General features: G+C 39.1%; 1 protein-coding gene and 2 long non-coding RNA genes across 3 annotated transcripts in view; 2 read left to right on the forward strand and 1 right to left on the reverse strand.

Annotated features, from left to right (window-relative positions):
- The first annotated feature begins 2,210 nt into the window (after positions 1 to 2,210).
- LOC146469309 (high affinity cGMP-specific 3',5'-cyclic phosphodiesterase 9A-like) overlaps positions 2,211 to 26,750 on the forward strand; it is a 30,112-nt gene continuing 5,572 nt past the window's right edge. Inside the window, exons 1-13 of the mRNA XM_085123336.1 lie at positions 2,211 to 2,288; positions 3,458 to 3,528; positions 6,966 to 7,043; positions 7,405 to 7,448; positions 8,580 to 8,634; positions 9,571 to 9,641; positions 11,536 to 11,614; positions 11,791 to 11,884; positions 13,268 to 13,342; positions 14,145 to 14,231; positions 15,591 to 15,662; positions 16,085 to 16,200; positions 17,041 to 17,140. Of these exons, the coding sequence (XP_084979462.1) occupies positions 2,211 to 2,288; positions 3,458 to 3,528; positions 6,966 to 7,043; positions 7,405 to 7,448; positions 8,580 to 8,634; positions 9,571 to 9,641; positions 11,536 to 11,614; positions 11,791 to 11,884; positions 13,268 to 13,342; positions 14,145 to 14,231; positions 15,591 to 15,662; positions 16,085 to 16,200; positions 17,041 to 17,140 (1,020 nt within the window). The remainder of the gene's footprint in view (positions 2,289 to 3,457; positions 3,529 to 6,965; positions 7,044 to 7,404; positions 7,449 to 8,579; positions 8,635 to 9,570; positions 9,642 to 11,535; positions 11,615 to 11,790; positions 11,885 to 13,267; positions 13,343 to 14,144; positions 14,232 to 15,590; positions 15,663 to 16,084; positions 16,201 to 17,040; positions 17,141 to 26,750) is intronic.
- Positions 18,038 to 22,235, forward strand: LOC146469310 (uncharacterized). Its single transcript, XR_014867221.1, has 2 exons — positions 18,038 to 18,426; positions 20,559 to 22,235. It is a non-coding gene; the product is annotated as an uncharacterized LOC146469310 (long non-coding RNA).
- On the reverse strand, positions 21,206 to 25,368 carry LOC146469311 (uncharacterized). Its single transcript, XR_014867220.1, has 2 exons — positions 24,822 to 25,368; positions 21,206 to 21,392 (listed from the first exon to the last, which is right to left on the reverse strand). It is a non-coding gene; the product is annotated as an uncharacterized LOC146469311 (long non-coding RNA).

A 26,750-nucleotide genomic window follows, 5' to 3' on the forward strand; every position in this document is an offset into this window, starting at 1 on the left:
TTTTGACGTTTACATCCCTACAGATATGTTTTTCGACTAGTAAAAGTTACACTGCCCCTTTAACACTACGTTATTGTGAAAAAAAGCGATGTTAAGTGGAGTCAGGGCCGTAGCCAGAAAAAAATAAGGACTGAGGCACTATCCATGGTTGAATTCCCCGCCTAGCAATTTAGGGTCTTTATAATCATTACGTTTAAACAAAACAATGGTATCAAACCTTATTTGACAAAAATTCCGCTAAGAGCCCTTAAGGCCATCTAGATCTAGAGATCGAGATGACTTTTTTTTTTTTTGGGGGGGGGGGGGGGCTATTTAAATGCTACTTTAGGGGCTCTGTGTTCTTGTATGCAGCTGTTTAATGTGTTTGTTGGCGGTTTGTTTCTATAGGAAGGCCTTAGATAACAACGACCCAAACCAGGTTTGCCTGACCAGAGGTTTCGTGAAAAGAAGGGTTTATTGGGGGGGGGGGGGGGGGGGGTTAGGGTTAGGGGGGGGGGAGCAGGGGGTGCTCAGTCTTGCAGGCTCATAAAACCTGGTCTCGGCCGTTCTCATTTGAGGATTTTCGTTTCTAACTGGCAACGAAGTTAGCTGTTAAATGCCAGCGCGATTTGCCTCTGCCCACTAGCATCCCACCGCTGTAGAGGCTCGAGCGGGTCCGCAGGGATTTCGCTGTGGACTTCGCTAATGCAAGGCCATTCAGCCTGTGAGCCCATCGATGAACGGCACCTGGTCCTAAACCTGCGGAGAGCGCTTAAGCTGGGCTCGCACGAACAGCTTCCTGTACTTAGTGGCGCTGCCGCCTGTCCGGTTTTTGCCTCTACAACTTCTTTCCGACGATCTCCGGTGGCTTCTTCACTGACACCACCATCTCTACTAGATGGAATGAAAGACAGTTGCTTCGCTGAATACTAGTAATGCCAAAACAAGGTTAAATTTTGGTTCGATTATTGAGAAGAACTAAAAGCATGTTATGAGAGCAACTACTTTCCGCTTTCTTTGAAAAAGGCTGTTGATAGAACGCTGCATTTTGATAGATTTTTCTCACTCAGATCAGAGAAGACAGAAGAATCGAGAAATGGCGGAAAAACGCATGAAAACAAGGCAGTTTTCTTTGGGAAGCCGCTGCCTGGTTAGCATAAATTTTTGCTTAATTTTTCTCATCTGTAATTCAGGGCACTGCTTGATTCGCGTTATCATTCAACATAACATCATGTTGCGTTAATATTTTTTCTTACTTATTCAACTGTGTGAATTTGTCAGCAATGACTGAGGCAAGTGCCTCGGTTTGCCTCATACTGGCTACGGCCCTGGGAGTCCCTGTAATTAAAGAAGATAAAACCTCTTTGATTTCGTCAAGTTGTAGTTACTACCTGGCCGGGGTGGCACAATTAAGGCACCGAGATTCCACCGTATTAAAGGAAAACTAGGTACATCGTTCGACGCGTATTGAGCCAAGGGGCGAATCGTCAAGACGATCACTCGATGACACGTTAAAGCCCGGTTTCAACATTTGACCAACATTCGTTCAACGCTGAAAAGTTGAACGAATGTTGGGTGAACGGAGTGTTCAAACGGCTTCAACGCCAATCAACATTTTTAAGAGCGAAAGAAATGTTGAATCGATGTTGAATGAAAGTTTAAACCAATTTAAATTTGATTCGACACACTTTCAACAATGTTGAACGACCTGTTCAAACACCCCCAACCTTTGGTTCAACAAAGTGTTGAACGCATGTTGAAGCAAATGTTGAAACCGTGCTATATACTCAGCTCAGTTCTCCCGCTATTTAACGCTACCCGCTTAGAACTCTGGGTTGCTTCAGTGGGCGCAAACGTTAAGCAGAAGTAAGGGGTCTTTGCCAATGGTGTGTGATCAGTGGCTTTTATAGGCCGTTCAATGCGAGTTTTTCAGGAATCTTGTCACATCCGGCTGGAGATTGAGGTGGAATAATATATAAATAAGCACCAAATAGGTAAGAATGTATCGCTTATTGAAAGCGTTGATTTTTTTCCCATTGCTCCAGTTTTCTTACAAGGCCTCTTACACCATACGTCATACAACTCGATAATATATTCAGTTTTGACGAATTTCTTCTCAGTCTTTGTTTCTCATGGAAACGGCCAAATACCGCTCTGTTTGGAGTTAACCGGTGAAATTTCGTCGTTGGCGGAGCAGAGGAATTTTAACCTTAGAGTAAAAACAAATCAAAATGGGCAATGGTGTTTCTGGAAAAGCCTCGGCGAATCTAAAAACTATTTATCTTGAAGTTAATGGACAGAAACAGAAGGTAAGCGGTGTTTTTACACCACGGCCTTTTAATTCGATTAGATTTATAGGATGGTGGCTTTGAAGTTAGTTCCGATGCTTTGTATTAGTTTCCCCTTTTTTGAGCGAGATTGTCCCGTTATTTGGCAGTCTTTGTTTGCCAGGTTAAACAACTGCATTGGCAAGTAAAAATCAACGATAAAATCGAACGACGTTTCATTTCGAGTCGTCATGACACCATTTTCAAGTTCAAAATGATTAATTATTATTTCTGATTATGTAAATCTTCAGTGAACTATTTCTGGCATTTTATTTTAATCATTTTGAACTTGAAAATGGTGTCACGACGACTCCGAAACGTCGTTCGATTTTATCGTTATTTTTACTTGCTTATGAATGAAACAACTAAAATAAAAAATGTACATGCGAGAGCTGCTGGTTACAGTTTCATGAATGCACAGTGAAAGTACAGTGTGTAAGTCGGCTTTTTCTACAGGGAAATATTCTGCCTGTACTTCGGCGCACCACGAAACGATAAGCAACGTCGAGCCACACTGATTTCGAAACAGTAACTTCGAATTGGCTGTAATAATATATGTTCAAATCTACTAAACACGGATTTAACGAAGGAAAAGTCAAAGCAATTCCAATTTTGACCTCTGATGTATTTACAAGTTTCTTGAGAAAATGGCAGCCTGGGTTGGAGTAAAACCAATGTATCACCCTGGCAAAAATGATAAGTATAAAAACATTTTTTTCTAGGGAAATGTTTAGTAAATAAACTCTGAATACGTGCGGTTGTTGTATCAGAGGATAAAATCTGTGGTTGAATCATTGTCGGAAAAATGAACAATTAGCCGAGAAGCGAAGTTTCCGGGTCAACCGTGGAATTTTAAGGACATAGGTACAATCGTTCTGCCATAGGAATTATCATGCGATGTACCACCAGCGCAAAAATAAAATCGGTTTAGTTTATAATCATCCATCGCCGATGATGGCCGTTTACGGTTGATTACGGTTCACCGGCTTGAAAATATTCTATAGGAATTGTGTTATGTTATTTCGCACCAACGAAGAAATGGAATGTTCGGTGTTCAGTTTGTCAAAGTCTTTGACGAAAGCTTAGCGTTTGAAAGAAGTAAATTGACGTCGATGTAATAGGAAGATGTGAATTTTGTTTCTCAAATTTAGGTTGTATTCTCTAAGCATTGCAGTTCTCGAGATATCAAAGACCTTCTTGCTTCGGCTGCTGGTGTGAGTCGGTAAGTTTGTAATTTACTTTTGGTTTTCGCTTGTTACTAGAACTGAATTTCATGCATGGTATTTTATTTTACATCAATATAATCAATATTGTCATGGTGGCCATCATAACTCCCGCAACTGGCCATGGGCAAAAGGCCGGGACGTTGTCCAAATCTGATTGGCTGAATCGAACCGATAACTGTAATCCATTTAAAAGATATCTCGTACCCAGAGTCCCCATGCTCTTTGACCAGCGGTTGGTCGCCTGGGGAGACTACTAAATGTTCTGATTGGCTGCCCTGTGAGTTCATGATTTAAAACAAGAGTGAGTGAAAAGATTGTTTTGTTATATACTTAACAACAGGGAGGGATAAACACACTAGAAAAAAAGCAAAAATTTCCCATTTGATTTAAAATTATGAGCTTTGCAGATAATGTATGACACGGCTCTTTTGCGTTATATACGTTTAGTTGAGAACCAATCCGATCGCCGAAAACTTCGAAAGCAGGAGCTGCTTTTCTAAAAGCCCCGATGTAACCTATCGGGCCCGATGCGATAAATTTTTGTTTTTGGTTATGACGTCACTGTTCGCCGTCCGTCCGTACGCAGCACCACAGGACAACCAATACGAATGGCACACTCAAGTATATGAAGCCTGTGCTGCCGCCCGCGGTTGTTTGGCGGGAAGTTAATTTTTTCATCCACGACTATTTTAGGCCCGGTTCATACGTCGAACTTTACATGAGCCGAACCTAATCATTTGGTTCGGCGCATGTAAAGATCGACGTATGAATCAGTTAGGATCGACAGATTTGTATTTGAGTCGACCCGCCGTTCTATTCGACTGCGCCAAGGACTGCGCCAGTCGAATAGAACGGCAAAAGTTCGACTTCGATTCAGACGTCGAACTTTTCGTGTGCCGAACCAAATGCATACGTTACATATAAATTATATAAATTATATCTATCCCAGAGGTCTGTGCATTCCATCGACTTGGCATGCGCAAAGGAATTCATTCTGAACAAGATGGCGGGAAAAGAGGAATGTGCTTGTTCTTCTTGTTTCGAAACAACTGAATATACTTGTCTGAGATGAGAAGGATTTAAAAAAAAAATCTATCCTTGATGTGTACATGCACTTCAAACCGACAGAAACTTTCAATACAGGCTATATCAAAGGCGAAGCCTCAAGACTTCTTAGAACAAAATCTTCAAAAACAACATTTGAAGAAAACATCACTCTATTCAAACAGAGATTATGCAACAGAGGTTACCTCGATAACCTTATAGATAAAACTCTTTCAGAAGTCAACCTCCGCGAAAGAATGTCGGCACTACAAAACAAACTAAAAACCCGCAAAAACATTTTGAGGTTTGTTATGGAATATCGCCCTTCTGTGTCTAACCTAAAACAATTCAGATGAGTAAATACAGGAGCCATAATCAGGGATGGAGACCGTAAGCGTGGGGTCCGCGCGTCCCCATGTGTTGTACCAAAAAAATCTAGTTTCAGAAAAAAATTCCCCCCCCCCCCCCTTCACGTCATAAACCCGCGTGAATACACGCAAATATGCGTGGGGCTACTACCTTATATGTGACACAGAAAGCAGCTGAGAAAAAATTCACTAAAGATAAAAAAGTCCTTACGTGTCTGAGTACATGTCCGTAGAGTGTAAGCTTTTTTCATTCATTCAACAGTAGCAACGCACGCAGCGCCACCGTCTTGGCGCCTTTTTGACTTTACTGTGAGAGTCATGTGATCAATAGGCCGCTTATTCCAACTTTTCCCGTCTTCTTACAATTGCTACCTTTTATTTGTGAGGGTCTAATTCCTTAAATGTGAGCACTGAGGAGATATTCCCTGGCAGAATTTTAAAATTTGGACGCCATTTTGAACGGGTAGAAAAAAATTTCCATTTCTCCGCGCGCGATCCTGGCTGTTTACACGCGTGTGCGCACGCGTGTATGGCGCAATTTTTTTCTAAAAATAGATTTTTTGATACAACACATGGGGACAAGCCCACAAGTCAAAATGGCATCTCGTTACGGTCTCCATCCCTGATTATGGCTCCTGGTAAATGACACTTGATAGAAAATCAGCCCCTGCTAGGGGAGATCTACAAAGACCCTTCCTTACTTTCGTACAGAAAAGGGAGATCTTTGAAAGACGTACTCGTAAGAGCAAATTAGCTTTGAAGGTCATATTCTTCCTACCTCGACCTGTAGGAGCTGTGTTTGGCCTGTCTTTATTATTTTACCAAGCAAGCTCTTCCATGTCAGAATTCATCTTTCCCGCCATTTTAAATCTTGTTGAGTACAAACAACAGCCGCTGACCACGAAAATCTACTTTCTCACTTTAGCTTTAATTACGCTCGACTTCCGTTAGGTTCGACGTCTGAATCAACTGCCGAACTTAATTATTTGGGTCGACCTTAATAGGTATTAGGTTCGGCTCATGTAAAGTTCGACGTATGAACCGGGCCTAAGAGGTTAAAACGTAATCAGAATTCAGCACTGTGACCTCGCACGATCGACAAGAACAGCTGGTTCAAAACAGAATTAAGCAGAGTTAGATAAATGCTATTACATGTAAGGTAGGGGTAAACGTGAATTTGAATGGAATTTTAAGAGGTTTGAAGAAGAGATAAAAGAAAGAAAATGATTTTTAAAACACCAACAGACAGTTGATACCCACGCAAGAGCACCCCAGGTTTATAGTGGACTAACTTGGTATCCGTCTATTAATTATTAACTACAAATTCTAATTTTAAAACTTTTCTAAACCTTCAATATTTCTTATTTCTCTTAATCTTACCAATCCTTCTAGAAAAACTCCCAAATATACCCAAAATTCACCTAAAAATTCACAAAACACCCAGCAACATAGATTTACGGGATAAGCAGAGAGTTCTGGATTGCTTGAAACGTGAACGAGATATTTCTATTAAACCGATTTTAAGCGGCATGGAAACGGCTTTCAGGTTTACTCCCGCCTAAACAGGAATTGTGGAGTTCCGCTTTTAGGCTTGGCTAAATATATATATTATGATGCCTTTTGAAAAATTGAGACGGTTTAGTTACTTTTTTTTAACTCCTTGGACGAGTTGCATAAAACTTAACGGCGGGTGTAAACGCTATTGTCAGACGTTAAAATACTGAATGTGACTGGGCTGAAGGTCTGGCGGTAGCAGTTACGCCGACGTTAAACTTTATGCAACTCACCCCTTATCTCTGAGGTTTTACACGGAAGTGAAGGGATTACCAGTTTGGTAAAATTTAGTACGTGAAAGTGTTAAGGCTTTATCGGTGGGGGTGGTGAAACTTTATTGAATAACTCCAGCGGACGAAATTCCGCTTGCGATGTGACATGATTAGTCGGTTACATGAAGATATGCAGTTTGAGCAAAAACTGAGGGTCTTGTCTATAGGAACCAAACACTTATTGTGACATTCTAGGTGGTCTAACATGATGTTAAAAACCCAGGATGGAAGCACAGTATGTATCGAGCCCAACCTTCCTTCAAACACACAACGGTATGTATACAGCCTACTTTTCAAACAATCGTAACAAGGTATACCAATCAATTTTTGAAAGGAATTTAATCCCGGGGCGGGTTGTTCGAAAGCCGATTAACGCTAATCTACGATTAAAAGTTAATCGAGGCTTTCATCTCGCTCTTTAAAAGTGATTTCAAAGCGTAATTTCAAGCTAAAGGTAAAGAAAAGTCCAAGTCAAGACTGAGGGCCAAAACTATTTTGGAAGAATCTTTATTGATTATTTATTAAACTCGAATCAAAGTTCACGTTAATCCAGGATTAGCTTAATCGGGCTTCGAACAACTGAGCCCTGCTTGACATTTTATGTCATTTTTTGAGTTTCCTTTTCATATTTCAGTTCACCATATCAGATTGTCATCGGCAACATGCATTCAAGACACGGTAAGGGCGTCAAATGCTTTCTGTATCTCAGAGATACTTCGTGAGCCACTCAAAATTCACTTCAAAGTTTTATTCATAAGCGATTTCTCTGAAACCCTTACTGAGAGTTTCATATTCTTTTTACGTGGGTATTCGCCGTTGTTGATTTAGGTTTTTTGTTGATCAGAAAGCTGATAAACCAGTAAGCTGTGTTCACATTACGGTTCAGTTAAAGCTGCAAGGTGATTCAAGCCAATTTAGTCCTCTGATTGAATTCCCGTTAGGGCGCTGTAAGGAATAATTCTTTAATATAACTAAGGCAACATTTGATTCTAGCTGTACAGTACCTAATTCAAAGTGGCTAGTGTGACTCAAATTCTCAATGCCTACCGTTTGCTACGTTTGCTGACGAAGGTGTTTTACGGAGTATAATCTCAATGTGAATAAATGACACTTGACACATTTGGTGATCTATAGCTTTTTCAATTAACGCGTTGTCGGATTTCGCCTACTCGACAAGAACGAAAGGTTGTGTAGGCAGTTATGATTCTTTCTATGATTCTTTTCTCATTTTTTACTGTAAGAAAACGAAAGAAAATATATAAACGTTCTCTCCGTGTTTCTTCTTGAAGTTTTGTAACGATGACAACGTTTATTGAAGTACTGAGTTGTTTAGACGCTAACTTTCATCGGTTGCTGGGAATGTACAGTATTTGATGAATGCTGCTTGAACCCATTTCCAGCCGACTCTTGAATTGGAAAATATTAGGGAGGAGGAGGAGGGAGAGGAGGGGGGGGGGGGGGGTCATTTAAGTGTCATTAAACCAAAGCCAAAGTTATCACACTAACCAATCATAACAGGCGTAAACCATGAGTTCAGTGAGCCAACTAGAATTCTAAGTAACGACATGTAACTGGTGCCAAGCGCGGGAAACGCGTGGCGAGCAATTCCCGATTGGTTTTGGTTTTCCTTCTCATTGGCTGGGAAAGTGGCACGAGTTTTAGTCAGCACAGAGCGCCTTAAAACAAAACCGCCAATTACTTTCGACACTCAATTGAAAACCGCTCTACTCTGATACAGTATTCCAGATTACTCTGTACATTGATCATATCTTTCCAATTAAACTAACTCAGGCTTATTTCAAATTTCAGGCGACGAGGAGGTCTTTGCAAACGTGCTTAGCCAGGTTGCTGACAAGTTTATCAGGTACACTCAGGTTATCTTCAATCTCGCTAGTGATAGAAAGCAGTCAATACATTTCAGATAAGGACCAATTTTCTTTACTAACGCGATTGTGTCAAATCGTGTTAGAGAGAATCTACACTCTTACAACAAATTGACTTAAATTGTTAAGAAGATTGTCCAAATTTCAAAGTTTAGTTTGAAAACTGGAGATAGCATTTAGCATTTAATACGCCATTTTACAGTTCTGTGCTAAGTGACCTGGCCTCGGATTGTAAGCGAGGCTGGGGTGACCCTGTTTTGATACAAACCTCACTAATGTTCGTATGTAAATGCAAATTAGTTGGCATAAAAAAACATATTTACATATGAAAAGCAATGAGGTTTGTATCAAAACAAAGTCACCCCAGCCTCGTTTCCAATCCAAGGCCAGGTCACTTAGCGCACAACTGTACAATGACCAATTCATTCGCATTTTCTGCGGAATAAATTTTCGATGATTTATACTCATTTAGCTTGTGTAAAGTGGCCGAACCATCCAGGAGCTAACGTCAATCGTAGGGGCGGCTTTAAAGTTCAGAAAGAGAAGGGAAAATGAATCATCATGCGTTCACGTTCTCCATAAAACTTTGAATGCGGTCATTTCACGTCGCTGTTTTGCAGAGTACGACAAAGAAATGTACCAAAGTGTGTAACGCACGTGCAGAGCCAGTGTTTTGTTTTCTGACGTTCTCGCTAGCGTCGTTGTCATCGTTGACTAATTGCCAGGAAGCAGAACTTCTTTTGTGTGTAATAATTGGGAAACCGTATGATACCGGATATGGAATCCAAAAAAGCGCCGTGCAGAAAATTTAAAAGCGAAAATAGGCGATAATAAAGTCCAGTTAATGAAAATAGACATATAAGTAATCTGAGCTCTATATCAGTACATTAGCCGTGTTCTTTCTTTTCTATTCACAGTACCTTTACGGTGTCTCAGCTAAAATCTGAACTCGCCAAACAGTTGGCGCACTTGGAAAGGAAAGTGGAAGGTATGAAATGGAGCAAAGACAATCAAATTAAGAAAATGGAGTCAGCTTTTGTGCGCCTGTCCTCTTTTTGATGATAAATTTCTTCATAACATTCTGAACATTGTCAAGGTTGAGCATGATGAATTATTCTGTGAGTAATACCCGGAGAAAGGAAATCCAACTGCTCCTATCAGGAGTTCAGCCTAAGACCTTCCGATGACTAGTTCGGATGCTCTGCCGCTGAGCTACAGGAGACTTGTGGGAGCTAAGACCATTAAACTAGGTTCATGGGACTGAACATCCAGCGTGCTGATAGGGCTTGAATGCGAACGTGTGGCATATGCCCATTGCCATGGTTGTTGTGGATCTGCTCGCCTGCGGCTCGTGGATCCATAGACTGACGTCAAAACATCAGTTCCCTCGTCATAATTGAGAGAAGTTCAGGCTCATAGACTATTAAAACGTCTGAAACAGGAACTCAGTAATACACTAAAGGATCGAAATATCGAAACTAACCTTTATTCCAGCTGCCAATTTTCTCAAAACTGAAACACTCTTTATTTCGGATCCAGTAATTTCAGTCTCACCTTAACAAAGATCGTCAACTTTCAGCTCCAGCTAGGGCTTCGCTTTAGTTTCTCTTGTCTTACCTCAAGTATTAAAACGATTCTCTCATTCAAGAATTGTAGGTGTCAGTCTGAACCCTCGCCAAAACACGAAGGCAATGCTAAAAAGTTTACCTTTTTAGAAGCCTCCCTCGCAGACGCTCTTTTGGCTCGTCACGCAATCATTCCTCCCCAACGAGGAAAGATTGCGTGACGAGCCATGTGTTTTGAACTTTCCATACATTTCCCTGTATTTTTTCCCTAACTATTTTTAGTAGCGGTTCCCGGCTGGTTCGTTATACAGACAAATGTATGGACATGTCAAAACGCAACTAGATGCTTTCTAGCACAGCCACATTCCTCTGTTATTTTCTGTAAAATCCTTTGCATAGTGCCTAAACTGTTTCCAATTCATGGATTTTTCAGGAGCGATGTTTTATGAAAATTATTTGACATCGGATTTCCATACAAACACTGTTATTTCAAGACTTGCTTGCCTACTCGTCAAAATGGCGTCGAAAATGGTGATAAGGCCTATTATATTTAAGCAATAGAGGACTTTTTCCGTGTTTACATAGCCTCATCTAAACACGAGGAGGGTTGGGAGAATTCGAGACAGTTATGCAAACTCTTGACTGCGTCTCGGGTTTGCATAACGTCCGAGAATTCTCCCAAATCCCCGAGATGAGGCTATGTTAACACCGTAAAAGTCCTCTACTGCTTTATATAAAATATTTCTCAAAAATAATTCGAGAAATGAAGAGAAATTTTGTTTATTTATTCCTTGATTGAAATAGATTTTCTCAATACAAGCTCTGGACAATCAAATTTGCCCCTAGCCAACAAAAAAGGCGCATCTGCAACACATGAACCAATCAAAATTCGCGTTATAAAAGTCAAAATCAAGTTGAAATTTCTCAGTGGCAAGCGCCAGCCAGCGCCGTGTAGGTGACGGCGATTTAACTTGAGCTTTCAATTGAATCGTCTTAAATCTTGCAGAAAAATACCGAAAGTTCGGTGAAAGCTAGAACAAATGTTCAAAATATACGATTCCGTAAGGAAATAACTTCAAGATAGTTAAGAAAAAAAAAAGAAAATAGTTGAGAAAAAGAGATAAATTAAGAAAATTTGCGTTGTTGGTTTCCTGTACTCCCTTTATGCGTATTTGGATTAGATCCGACACGATAGCACAAGAAACGAACAACGTAAGCCAATAACTTTAATCTCAGTTATTAATGTGCCTTTTTTATCAACTGCTCTGGGTCCCTTAAGAATATGATGATTTCATTCGTATTATTTCTTATAACCAGTGGAAGCACTCAAGGCCATTGAAATGCAGCACTTGAGCGCGGAGATCACTGAAATACGAGAACAGATTCGTCAAGACAGGTAATACTTCAACACCATTACTGATGCCCTTTTATGACATAAGAACCTTAGTTATAGGAACTTTGAGGCTGAGAAAGGCCAACTTTTCTAATTAAGAAATACAGGAAGACTGAATTAAACGAAACTGCCTTAGTATGTCCAATTGATTCATGTACTTTTTTTTCCTTCAATCGTAGAATCACCTGGCAAGCTATACAAGATAACGTGACTAACAAGAACAACAAAGGAAGAAAGCTTAGTATTTCAAGGCCGATGCCAGACTTCGTGAAGGTAGGTGGGAAGGAAAATCGAGCGATCGTTGATTCGGGCCCGAGACCTTTACTAGGTTGTTTGCAACCAGTCCCTAGAGATCCAAAAGACAATTGTGTGGCAGCCATCAGGATGACAGGACCATTTTTTTGTCATCCAGCATGGCCGCCATACCGTTGTCTTTTTGGATCTGCAAGGATTGGTTACAAACCATCTAGAGTGATCTTAAAATTAGCTTGTGACAAGCACTTCAACTGAAGAAAAATTATTTGGGTGCAACGTTCCTCACTTGTTTCGGCGAGCAAATTGGGAATACAAACAGTCGTTCAGTTAAATCATCTATGCTTTTCGATTTGTATTTGGATTGAAATTAAGATTTTTTAAAACTTTTGACTGTGGTGAAAAGGGGCAGTGTCATTATCCCAGTTTTTGGTAGAAAATTAAACACGTTGGGCATATATATAAAATAAAATAAATAACTCATTTTATTCCAGTATCAATGCAAAGCACTAATTGGGCCGGAACACTTTCTAGATCAAATTGAAAAATGAAAATGTGAAGTGCATGTAGATTATTAAATTTTCTTGGGCCAATTTTAATGCAAGACTTGAAAATGTCAGCTCACAAGTTTGGTATACCCATTTCCATATTGGCCATCTGTGGCCGAAATAATTTGTGAGTAGTTTCCAAGCACTAGAATAGCCGTTACAAATAAATTAGGCCATTATCTTGGGGCTCCCGATTGTCCTTTGGATTCAAGATTGTGCTTAAAAATGGCCGCGGACACTGTCCCTTTAAGGCAGGTTTTCAGTGTCAAATAAAGTATAAGATTAAATTTAGAAATACAGTTGACTATAAAAATAAGCGAAAAAACGGAACGACGTTTCGGTGTCACCTTGCCACCATTATGAAGTAAAGAATGTAACAGAAAAGATAATTTATACAGAAAGTAAAGGTGTGAAATAAAATAAATTAAATTAAGGCTACACCAGCCGTCATCTACACCAACGCATTGATGAGCATATAATGTCTAATGTCCGCCATCGGGAAACAGCTGAAGAATGATCACCAAGTTGACACAATTGGCGACCTGCTAGCTGACCGAAGCAGCTTCACCATCCTAAAGAAATGTCAGGGAAAGCTTGATTGCTTAATGTTTGAAATGCTGTGGATTCGCAAGATTATTACGCCTTAGTAAAACTCTGGGTAGTGGAATTGGGCCAGAAGAAAAATCATTTTGCATTTAGATAGAAAGAAAGAAGAAATAGCAGATAAAATACCCTTCCCAGTTCGTATTTCCACAACATTTTGTTATTCTCCTATTTATGTTTTTACCCTAGCTCAATACGGTCTTTCATTTCTTAATGATATGTGCTCATTCTCGACTTTTGAAATTCTTCGCAGTACACCCTTTCTCAGACCACTGTGGAACAGCTGAAGGAACCCATTTTCAACGTCTGGCATTGGGAGCCGAATGAGGTATCGAGACAACATCACGATCAGCTTAAATAAATAGGGTTAATAAATTACAATATTTCGGTGGAGCTCAAATAAAATGGAATTTGCTCTGGAAATGTTGGAGGTTTTTTAAAAGCTTCAAATTCCACTTTTTCCAGTTACAACAGTTGCGAGCGTCAGCAAGGTTGACGTGAACGGTAGTCTATAGTGCAACATTCAAATGAGATTTGTCAATCAGTGTTTTTATATGGTAATTTGTTTTCTAAAATAATATTGTACAAAATGAAAGTGTACTATCTTATCACATGCAATTTCAACATGAGGCACGTGCTTTCCTCAAACTTCCGAAACGGATTTCGGACCCGAAAAAGCTATTTTACATGCACAAAATTGGAAATATAAACATTTAAAGTCTTCCAAGATTATGAAACACATTGAGTTAGCCTTCTGTGGGAAAGGGATAATAAAATTACTTACAGGTACAGGCTCAAGCACGATAACCAGCTGCTTTTCGTAGAAATAAGCCCGCGCTTCCTGAGGAAACTGGACTCGAGTGAACAGCGGGAATCAAGCACAGTGAACACTTTTGGCGGTGTATGGTGAAAAATGAGTGTTGATTCCGTATGCTCCAGAGTTCTAAATCGTCTGGTCGCTTAAACAGTTGAACAGTTGTGCAAAATACCTTAGCAAATACCTCTGATGTCGCATTAATCTGTCTGGGCCATTTTAGAGTGTTACAAATAGAATTTCTTGTAATACGCCACTTTGGCTCAATTTTCAACCCATCCCTTCCTGTTAAATTCTCATACCTGTTCGTTTTCAGATGCTGTCGTTGTTGGAACATATGTACAGTGACCTGGGAATAACTGAACACTTTGAAATCAACCTCGTTGTGTTGAGGAGGTTCTTGGTAAGTAAAAAAGTATAACAACAGGTCAATATCTATTTCAACAAACAACAAAGTACTAACAGTTGAGCCTGAAGTCAAAATTTTCTTTGTGGACAATGCACAACCGCTGATAACTGCAATGGCAGCTATTTCTAGTTCCCTCTGAGTGAAGGAGAATATCGCAGTCATGGTTAACAACACTGGCAGGTGCAAAGAAATATCAGCCTTGGACCGGACTCCAAGCCAAGGCCTTGCCAATACTAATCAAGCCAACTGGGAACTGGTGATTCCTAGTTTTACTTAAAAAAACAAAAAAAACAAAAAAACAAAAAACACAAACATCATTCAAAATGTTACCGAGATGTGATTTACTGACCGTCACGGTACCTTATCTTCATCATCATCATCATCACCATCATCATCATCATCATCATCATCATCATTTTTTATAAAAAAATTATTTTACCTTACAGCACCACTCGAATCTAGCTTAAGCTTTCAGTTTATGAAGGTAGTCGTGGTTGTTCACCGTCTTAGGAGCAATAAAAATAGAATGAATCATCGTGAGTTTCCCCTATAATGTACTCAGTTAGGAAGTGTTATTTGTACTGCATTATTGTCTCCACGAACGAGGAACGATCCGACCATTGTGACACACACGGTGGCGTGTAATCAATCTACCCAAGAGAAAATAAGGCGACAGAAAGAGAGACCCCTACTATAGCCTTTGGGATATGTAAATTTCACTTAAGCTATTTTTAGACGTCTGTTTCCCGAGACGCCCGCAAACGTATCTAGGCTACTGTAAATGCCACTAAGGAGTCAAACCGAATATTCAACAGCCGCCATTACACAAGGCAACGTTGGAACGTTCCGATGACTTCCTGTGATACCACAATGACCGTTTGCGCTGACGTCTTGGGAAACCGACTTCCGTTTACACGATGTCTAAAAATAAATTAATTGAAATTCACATATCCCAGCGAAAGTCCCTAGTTTCCCTCTCTGTCCCCTTATTTTCTCTCAGTCTATCTCGTCGCTGGCATAAGACAAGCTGATCGCAGTCAAAGGATTGCTGTATCGAGTTCAACTGTAAATCTGCAGTGAAACAAATGTTGACACAGGCGTCCTAAGTCATTACGTCATAAGACAAACAACGAAAGACTAGGTTAATTTAAACGATTTCAGCTCATTTTTATTATGGAATCATTCTGGCTATCTGTTTACATAAGCATTCAAACACAAACACAAAAAAACTTTAGACAATAACTATGAAACTAATCGAAATTTTCTCCACGAAACGGTCATTTTTAAATAAAGCAATACTGAAGTTGACAGTGAGAGCTACATTACTTATCTCTTCTTTTTTGTATACCTTAGGCATCCATTCAACAAAACTACAGACACAACCCATTTCACAATTTTCGTCATTGCTTCTGTGTCACTCAAATGGTAAGAACATTTTTCATGCCAGGTAATTGTTGCGAAGCCCAGCCGAAAAATGGCACAGGCTTCCTGGGTACAAATTGTTACAAGAAAATAGGGAGACCTTAACAATTGTTAGGGCTGCCAGCTCTGCTTTCTGTATCATGGAGCAGCAGGAAGCAGCTAGGACTTCAACTTCTCCCTCCTCCGCAAGATTTTCCTAAAAATTTTGTTACATCCCCCCCCCCCAACAGTTTGCTGTCGCCATTTGTATATCTGGATGGAGAGAGACAACGGGTGGTTAAGTTTTTTGTCAAAGGAAACAATATAAACTTAGCCTTGAACCACTTGTCTTTCTCTGACTAAAAGACTAAAGCACTTACCACTGCACCCCTCTCCTCTACAGTTGCTGAATCGAAATAAAAACCCTAAATTTGTTTTGTTTGTAGATGTACTGCACTATCCATCTTTGCTCTCTGAGAGACATGCTTTCCAAGATGGACCTGCTTATATTGATGACGTCTTGTGTTTGTCACGATCTTGATCATCCAGGATTTAACAACACGTGAGTTCAGAGGCACAAGCTTAATATTTCTGACATAAAATACCTTTTTAGTTAGCAGTTTTACTGAGACCTTTGAACGTTGATGGAAAAATTGTGCTAACTTATTAAGAGATGGATTTAGTTTCTCAAAGAGGTTTTTTTCGTTGATTGTTGATTGTAAAGACGGTCCATATTTTTTGGCTAGCGGAACTTTTAGTCCTGATTATTTAAACAAAGTCTTTCTTAGAACATGGTTTAAGATAATCTGTAGACCTTGGTTTCCAAAAGCGGGCCATTTCAAGTAGATGAACGTCTCAGTGTCTGGTCTGTGTGCTATATGCCTTATTGACAGTGTGTACTGTAGACAACGTTTAAATGGTCGGTTTGCACAGAATGAAATCGGTTTAAATTTCACGGTTTTTTAAACCCCACGTGAACGTCTTTCTTATAGCCAAACTTAAACTTTGAATTCCTGATTAAAAATTGATGTTGAGGCTCGCCATTGAAGGTTGACCGCAGAAACTAATCGGTTGGTGGTTTATGGCATCGATTTAAATTTTCTCTGTAAGAATTTTTCATTAAATTTTCCCTGCCCCACCCTTCTTTAACATACAATAGCTTTCTTTTTAGTGGGGAAGGGGAGAAAACTGCAGAAACAAGACAGATTTATCAGGCCTCACATAATAAATTCTCATAAGTTGTTCCTTAATAGGTGAAGGAATGACCTACTGAACATTTTGCAGTCCCTTTCTTCTTGTGACCTATTTTTTGTCTTAGTAATATCTTAAGGAAAAAAGGAAACTGATAAAATCCAGCTTAGCTTCCCTACTATTAAATGGTAACATTGATGACTCACTGCAGATACCAGATCAATGCCCAAACAGAGCTTGCCATCCGCTACAATGACATCTCTCCTCTGGAAAACCATCACGCAGCCGTTGCCTTTGAGATTCTCTCTCAGGTAATACACGATTAATAGTACTCTAGTAATAGTAGTCTAATTTGTCACATGTCCCACGATAGTAATCATGGCCACATCGTGGAAACTGCTGTGGATAGCGAGTTCGATAAGATAGAGGACTGATGAGATAAAGTGAAATGAAATGGGATGAGATGAGATGGGATCATCATCATCATCATCATCATTATCTATATTTGAAACAAAACACATTAAACAAAGACCAAAGTAGCAGTAAAGAGATGGGATGAAATGAGATGACGTTAGTGAAATCAGACGATATGAGATGAGATGAGATAAGGCGATATCTAATGAAATGATATGACATGAAATGACATAAAATGAGATGGCAAGACGTGACATGAAATAACATAAGATGACATGACAGGACATGGCATGAAATGAGATAACACTTATCAGCACTGAGACACGTACCAACCCCGTAGTATGGCCATTACCATTATCACCCGGGCAGTGGCAGCCATGGACAGCTGTTTCGCCCTTATTGGGGCTCATCAGCATGGCATAGCCGTCGGGTCAACGAGCGGGATAAACCCGCGTATCAGAGACCCTTTACTGCAGCGGCGAGTGCACAGCACTCCTTTAAGCGCCAACTCCACCGTAGGCAAGTGGTAGCTGTTGGTTGGGAGCCACAAAACAGTTCTCCCTCGGGAATGCGTATGGAGATGGGATCACTTACAGACCTGTGTGCTCAAAATAAATTGTAAACAACACTTATCAGCACTGAGCAGGGGCGGGGCAGAAGACTCGTCAAATTTTCGTATCAGAATCATCCAACAAAAGTTGACGTCACATCCGGTCAAATTGGCGCCCAGCAGCCTGTCTCGGCGAAGTCGAATGGTGGCGTCCGGATCAGGCATGATTTCTTCGAATTTTTGAGCCATCTGTATTAGGAACTGTGAACTGTGGATATGAAAGATGTTGTAAAGATATTGCTTCGCCTTCATGAGCAAGGGTTTTCCAAAGAAGTGATTTTTTTCTATTGTTTTGACGGAAAATACGAGACAGCTAAGCGTCGTGTCATGGCGATAATTTCACACTCTCAAAACGAGTGGCGTTCAGACTTTTAGTTCTTGTGGCTTCTGATCGTTCGAAAGCTGAAATTTTAATAGCCTATCCCGTGTGCAACATAATGGAGGAGACATCGTCAGTCATAGTTTGCAGTGTTAACATCGGGAACCTAATTATCACTCGACGTGAAGTGTTGGAAGCCTGTATCTTTGAAGTGTTCCAATTGTCTTCGTTGTAAGGGACTCGTAATCTTCGAGGTGAGTAAATGTAGTTATCTTCATTTCCAGTTTTTTTCTGCCGACGTGAGTACCTTTACATGTGGGCTTTAGATTAATAAGTCGGTTTTGTGCTTCGTAGTTCTTTAAGAAAGACGCAAGTGACGTTTAATTAATAAATAGTTCATATCATGTTGTCCTGTAAGTGCGGGCTTGAGGAGGGGCTTGAGTCAGAAAATGTATCTGCCTGGCCTGGTTCATATTGCTACAGCTAGTGTGAGACAGTTGTTAAAGTTATTGATGTCGAGCCATCTTAAGCAATAAATTAAATAGCATTATTACGAATGACATTATTTCTCAAGTATTGAAAGAAACAACCCCTTCACCCTTTACTTCATCTGCACTCTCACCACTTGGGTGCTCATGGGTTAAGGCTTTTTATACATTTGTACTATAATTATGCACATGTGACATCAAACTATGGTAAGAACAAACAGTATGCCACAAGCCACAGACAAGGGGCATGACCGATGATCTTACCTTTTTTTGATGTCCTCTTTGGGTTATCAAAGGACACATGGAAGGCCAAATGTACTTTGAAAACTCTTTATGGCTGACAATGTCATTTGTACGTCATATAATTATTTACCAGTTATTTCACTTATGTTAGTTGGTGCCCAATATTTAAGGGTGGGGAATTGTCTTTTTCTTTGTGTCCAAGGTTGGGGAAGAGAACATAAAGTAAAAAAATATTGCAAATTCCTGGAGGTTATCTAGCGGCAGAAATTGATTAAGTTCTAATAATATTGTCTCCTTTGAACCAATGAAATTCGAAGTTCATTTTGACAAGGAATTTTGAGTTCTGTTCAATTCAATGAAAAATCAAAAGTTCAATAACCACACAATCAGCTCAAAAACCACACATCAGTTCAGTGACAGTAGACCTCAATATTATAAGAATAACTATAGGTGAATGGTTTTTTTATTCCAATGGGGCAGATAAGAGGAAAGGGGAGGGGAGAGGGTTTTACGGGAGCGTGGTCCATACAATTCAATAAAAAAACAAAAATTCAATAACCACAAAATCAATTTAAAAACCCACATTCGTTCAGTGACAGTAGACAAAAAATTTGTAAGAATAACTATATAGGTGAAATGTTTTTTATTTCAATGGGACAGGTAGGAGGAGAGGGTTTTATGGTAGCGTGGTCCATATTTGAAAGTAGGCAAAAAGTACAAGTGAAACTAACAAGTATCTATGTATCAAATAATGGTAACGGGCTCACACGCATTTAAAAATCTATTGCCCACTTATCCGTCACCCATTGTTTGTCTTTGTAATTATATTTGGCAACAGCTGCCCAATAATGTAGCTTTGTCTCGTAGACAGTTCTACTTCCTTCTTGTCAATGATGCAGATTAGTGGCCCGTTGGTAAATTTGTAAAAATCTAGAAGTCCTATGGTTCATTGAAAATCAAAAAGTCAAATAACCATAGCAACAGTTCAAAAAACACACATCAGTTCAGTGACAGTAGACCTTAAATGTAAGAAAAACTATAGGTGATGTGTTTTCAACTTTCTCTCCTTCATGGTTGTCAAGGATGCAAATGAGAGGCCTGCTTGTAAATTTCATATTAGTTCAATTCAAGGAAGGCTTAAAAATTCAGAAAGGGGAATTTTATAAATGTGTATATATTTATTAACCACCTGGCCCCAGTTGTTCAAAGACTGGATAACTTTATCCACTGGATAAGTCACTATCCAGCAGAGTACATGTACTCCAATCAATGCTTTTGGCAAGTTTTCCTCACTATCCCATTCTTAAATTTGACATATGCTTCTACTCTATTCACAAATTATAGGACTATCATTAAAATCTTGCACACATTTTATCTTCTGGATAGCAAACTATCCAGTGGATAAAATTATCCGCCCTTTGAACAACTGGGACCTGAGTGATAGCAGACCTCCAAATTAAGAAAATTTACTGGTGTGGGTGTTTTTATTTCAATGGGTCTTGCAGGGAGAAAGGGAAGGGAAGTGGGCAAATATGTTTTCATTATATTAATAGGTTTACACATTATATTACCATGGTTGATAATTTTCCTTACCTTGATGAAATTTTTAGGGATTTAATGTTTTTAATTTCTCATTTCAATTCTCTTATTTTTAGAGATTTAAACAAAAACTCAAAAGGAAAGAGACCGGCAAATCCCCCCAGACATGGCAAGAAAGGAAACAGACAGCGAAAGGAAGAAAGCAACAAGACCGGAAGTTACACTATTTTAACACACCCCATTCTTATCGTTCGTACCTCGCTCTCCCTGTCCCCCTCCCCTCACACACACACACACACACACACACACCCCCACACAAACACCAAAAAAAAAAAATGGGGTGTGTTAAAATACCGTAACATTCAGCCTGTTTTTTAGTAATTATAATATTGTAGTATAAAATGTACTGTTTGTGCTTGTTAAGTTGTGGAAATAAAATAACCCTTTAAAGAAATTTGCAACAAAAAAAATTAAAAAAAAAAAATCCAAGACCGGAAGAAACTGCGATTGCATGCAGTTAGCAGAAGACATGGAGGAGCTTGCAAAAAGGGAAACAGGGATTGTGGCACTTGCGAGAAGAGTCAAGAGACAAGAAGAGTCAGTTAAAAAGTAAACCGAAAAAATAAAAAAAAATAAAAAAAACAGTAATGAAAGCCAAGCGGGTGGCTGCTCAGCTAAGGCTTATGGCTGGTCAGCTTGGCTGACCAAATTTTGGATCATACGAATATGTCAATGTAATCAAACACGATGCTGTACACCAATGTGAAAATAATTCTCAGCAGACATTTATTAGACTTTGACACATAGTAAATTATAATAAATCATATAGCTAAGCGGCCATTGCAGTTACTCCTGGTCTTGTCGCATTCTTCCTTTCGCTGTCTGTTTCCTTTCTTGCCGTCTCAGGGGGATTTGCCGGTCTCTTTCCTTTGTAGTGTTTGTTTAAATCTCTAAAAATAAAATAATTAAAACGAAAAATTAAAAACACATTAAATCCCTAAAAATATCATCTAGGTGAGGAAAATTCTAAACCACGGTAATATAACCTTTAAACCCTATAAATATAATGCAAACATATTTGTCCACTTCCTTCCCTTTCCCTACCTGCAAGACCCATTGAACTAAAAACACCCACACCAGTAAATTTTCTTAAGTTTGAGGTCTGCTATCACCCAGGTGGTTAATAAACAAATAATATACATTTATATAATCCCCTTTTTGGGGGGAGGGGTGGGAGGTTTGTTGTTTTGGTGTGGTGATTGAATTTTTAAGCCTTCTTTGAATTGAACTAATATGAAATTTACAAGCAGGCCTCTCATTTGCCTTCTTGAAAAGCATGAGGGAGAGAAAGTTGAAAACACATCACCTATAGTTTTTCTTACATTTAAGGTCTACTGTCACTGAACTGATATGGGTTTTTTGAACTGTTGCTATGGTTAGTTGACTTTTTGATTTTCAATGAACCATAGGACTTCTAGATTTTTACAAAATTATTTACCAACGGGTCACTAATCTGCATTATTGACAAGAAGGAAGTAGAACTGTGTACAAGAAAAAGCTACATTATTGGGCAGCTGTTGCCAAATATGATTACAAAGACAAACAATGGGTTATGAATAAGCAGGCAATAGATTTTTAAATGCATGTACAGTGTAAGCCTGTTACCATTATTTGTAATACATAAATACTTATTAGTTTCACTTGTACTTTCTGCCTACTCTAAATATGGACCACGCTCCCATAAAACCCTGTCCTCTTACCTGTCCCATTGAAATAAAAAAACATTTCACCTATATAGTTATTCTTACAATTGTCTACTGTCACTAAACGAATGTGGGTTTTTGAATTTTTGTTTTTTTATTGAATTGTATGGACCATGCTCCCGTAAAACCCTCTCCCCTCCCCTTTCCTCTTATCTGCCCCATTGGAATAAAAAAACCTTTCACCTATAGTTATTCTTACAATACAGTAAAAACCCACGTATAAAAACCTAGAATTTTTGGGTTCAGGCTGAATGGGTTCTTATATTTTGGGGTAGTTTTTCCAAAGTCAGGCTGAATAGGTTCTTAGTAGGTTCTTATTTGTAGGATTTGTCATAGTGATACAAAAAGTCAGGGCACTATACAGATTCAAGTTCCAAGACTACACCAGTATAATTTTATACTGTACTACATATTCTATACTCTGTATTTAAAAGATTTTCAATTTTGAAGTTTCTTCATTGTACTACATACTGTATTAAACAAATAATTTTCATGGTATGTTTCTCAGAAATGTCACAATTTCTAACAAAATCCAGTATTTTGGCCTTACAATAAGAGTGTTTTTTTTGTATAAGAACCTATTTTTCTTTGCCAGGCTAAATAGCTTCTTATATATTTGGGTATTAAAATGCCCAATTTCAGCCTGTAGGTTCTTAAATCACTAGGTTCTTATACGTGGGTTTTTACTGTATTGAGGTCTACTATCACTGAACTGATGTGTGGTTATTGAACTTTTGATTTTTCATTAAATTGAACAGAACTCAAAATTCCCCTGCAAAATGAACTTTGAATTAATAATAATAATAATAATAATAATAATAATAATAATAATCTTTTATTAGGAAGCTTCCGTTCACTAAACGTGGTTTTCAGAAAGGTCCTATAAAGATTAAATATACAAAAGGTTAAAAAAATACAATATATAAGACAAAATTACAAAATGATAAAAACAGCAATTCAAACTTGAAGCTAAAACTACAAAGATATCATCGATGGGGTTAAAAACTTCAAATTCATAAAAAATAAAAAAGTGATAAAAGCAAAAAAGCTAAAACTACAAAAATTCTTACCGATCGGGTTAATTAAAAAACCTGGCAAACATGTTTCGCTTAAAAAAAATTTCATTGGTTCAAAGGAGACCATATTATTAGAACTTAATGTATGGGTCAATTTCTGCTGCTAGATAAACTCCAGGAATTTGCAATATTTTTTCACTTAATGGTTGTGTTTTCACTAGGCCAAACATTCTTTCTTGGTGGTTGTTTACAGACTGACATTAACTAGTTAAACATGGTATCTGTTTTCATTGTGCAATTTAACCCGGAATTTGAGCCGCTAAATTAAACATTCAACTTACAAAAGCGTGCAACTTTCAAAAATGGCAGCAGGCGAATTATGTTGATTCTCACTATATTTATGCCAAAAAGAAGGGGTTTCTCTCAGAGGATACGGTTAACGTCTCTACAGATGAGGAGGATGCGACGAAATGTTATCCAACGGCAAGACAACATTCATCGCCGTAAGTGCAAGGCCATGTGGGCTTATCCGGCAAGACCAAAGTTTTGGTTTTGAGGTATTGTTGAAGTCATCTGTCGTTTTTCTGTTTCGCAAAGTTAACCACGAGTCGAACTGAAACACGAGACTAGCGTCTAGTAAATAATATTGCCAAATTACTTGACAGGCGGCTGTCACTACGTGCAATGTGATTGGCTGCAGTATTTACCAGGGCAAGTTATACCATCTCGCGAGATAGTATAACTCTGCGTGATTTTCCGGTCTTAAAGGCGAGATAATCTCTTGTTTTCTCTCGTGAAAACAGCTTGCATTTTTAACTCGCTAAACAAAAGACGAAATGTTTTCACCGTATTTCCGGACTTTTCCGGCTTTATCTAGCTAAAATTGTCCTAGTGAAAACACAACCAATGTTCTCTTCCCCAACCTTGGACACAGAGAAAAAGACAATTCCCCACCCTTAAATATTGGGCACCAACTAACATAACTGAAATAACTGGTAAATAATTATATGACGTACAAATGACATTGTCAGCCATAAAGAGTTTTCAAAGTCCATTTGGCCTTCCACGGTGTCCTTTGATAACCCAAAGAGGACATCAAAACAAGGCAAGATCATCGGTCATGCCTCTTATCTGAGGCTTGTGGCATACTGTTTGTTCTTACCATAGTTTGATGTCACATGTGCATAATTATAGTACAAATGTATAAAAAGCCTTAACCCATGAGCACCCAAGTGGTGAGAGTGCAGATGAAGTAAAGGGTGAAGGGGTTGTTTCTTTCAATACTTGAGGAATAATGTCATTCGCAATAATGCTATTTAATTTATTGCTTAAGATGGCTTGACATCAATAACTTTAACAACTGTCTCACATTAGCTGTAGCAATATGAACCAGGCCACGCAGATACATTTTCTGACTCAAGCCCCTCCTCAAGCCCGCACTTGCAGGACATGATATGAACTATTTATTAATTAAACGTCACTTGCGTCTTTCTTAAAGAACTACGAAGCACAAAACCGACTTATTAATCTAAAGCCCACATGTAAAGGTACTCACGTCGGCAGAAAAAAACTGGAAATGAAGATAACTACATTTACTCACCTCGAAGATTACGAGTCCCTTACAACGAAGACAATTGGAACACTTCAAAGATACAGGCTTCCAACACTTCACGTCGAGTGATAATTAGGTTCCCGATGTTAACACTGCAAACTATGACTGACGATGTCTCCTCCATTATGTTGCACACGGGATAGGCTATTAAAATTTCAGCTTTCGAACGATCAGAAGCCACAAGAACTAAAAGTCTGAACGCCACTCGTTTTGAGAGTGTGAAATTATCGCCATGACACGACGCTTAGCTGTCTCGTATTTTCCGTCAAAACAATAGAAAAAAATCACTTCTTTGGAAAACCCTTGCTCATGAAGTCGAAGCAATATCTTTACAACATCTTTCATATCCACAGTTCACAATTCCTGATACAGATGGCTCAAAAATTCGAAGAAATCATGCCTGACCCGGACGCCATCATTCGACTTCGCCGAGACAGGCTGCTGGGCGCCAATTTGACCGGATGTGACGTCAACTTTTGTTGGATGATTCAGATACAAAAAAAGTGCCAGGCGCTATGGAGTGTTCTCCCCCGCCCCTGGCACTGAGACACACGTACCATTCCCGTGGTATGGCCAATACTGTTCGCATGCGCACAACCACATCACCCAGGCAGTGGCAGCCATGGACAGCTGTTTCTCCCTTATTGAGGCTCATCAGCATGGCATAGCCGTCGGGTCATAGTTGCCACTGCCGGGTTGATATGGTTGTGCGCATGCGTACGGTATTGGCCATACCATGGGGATGGTACGTGTGTCTCAGTGCTGATAAGTGTTTGGATGAGATGAGATGACATGACATGACATGATATGACATGACGTGACATGACATGACATGACATGACATGACATGACATGAAATGAGAGGAGATGAGATGAGATGAGATAAGATGAGATAAGATGGGATGGGATGAGACTACATGACGTGATATGACATGACGTGACATGACATGACATGAAATGAGATGAGATGAGATGGGATGAGACTACATGACATGATATGACATGACGTGGCGTGACATGACATGAAATGAGATGAGATGAGATAAGATGGGTTAGGATGAGACTAATGAACGGAGAAAGGAAAGTTCCTTGGAGATGCGCGACACTTGAAAATGTTTTCGGATTGGATTGATATAAAAATAATTATCAAAAAGTGTCAAAAATGGTTTGAAAGAAACACAGACGTTTTGGGTATATAACCCTTCTTCAGTGTGGAGAAAACCGTTGAAATACGCTACTGGAAACACGCACGCATATTTGATGAATTGATGTTAAGTCCATCCGGCTGAACAGTCCCAAGTTGGAAAATCAACCTCATTTCACGCTACGTTCGCTGGAGGTTTGTCCCATTGCATGAGGCTACATGACAAGATATGACATGACGTGACATGACATGAAATGAAATGAGATAATATGAGATGAAATGAGCTGGGGTGGGATGAGACTACATGACATGACATGACATGACATGACATAGCGTGACATGACACGAAATGAGATGACATGACATGACATGAAATGAGATGTGATGAGATGAGATGAGATAAGACAAGATAAGATAGGACAGGATTTATTTACTGCCGTTAACGTGAAGAAGTGGCTATGGTCACAGTTGGTAAGATCTGGTAACCATGAAAAATGTAAATTTAATCTATAATCATAGATAAAAATTACGCGAATAAAAAAGAGTGATTTATCCATCCCAATTTAGAAAAAAGTAATAAATGGCATTAAAACTTTAGCTGTATACCACCCAGGAGTTTCAACACGAGTGACAATATGGAAATCGTGAATTGCTGTGGAAACTCAGGCTAAAGGCTAATGCTCTTCAGCTTTCACGGCCAGTTTAACTTACTTTCACTATTGGTCAAATAATTTGTGGAAACAGGCAAATGCGTTTAGGTAATATATGAAACA

The sequence above is a fragment of the Pavona decussata genome, unplaced genomic scaffold, assembly GCF_977016875.1.
Source record: "Pavona decussata unplaced genomic scaffold, jaPavDecu1.1 SCAFFOLD_124, whole genome shotgun sequence".
Lineage (NCBI taxonomy): Eukaryota > Metazoa > Cnidaria > Anthozoa > Scleractinia > Agariciidae > Pavona > Pavona decussata.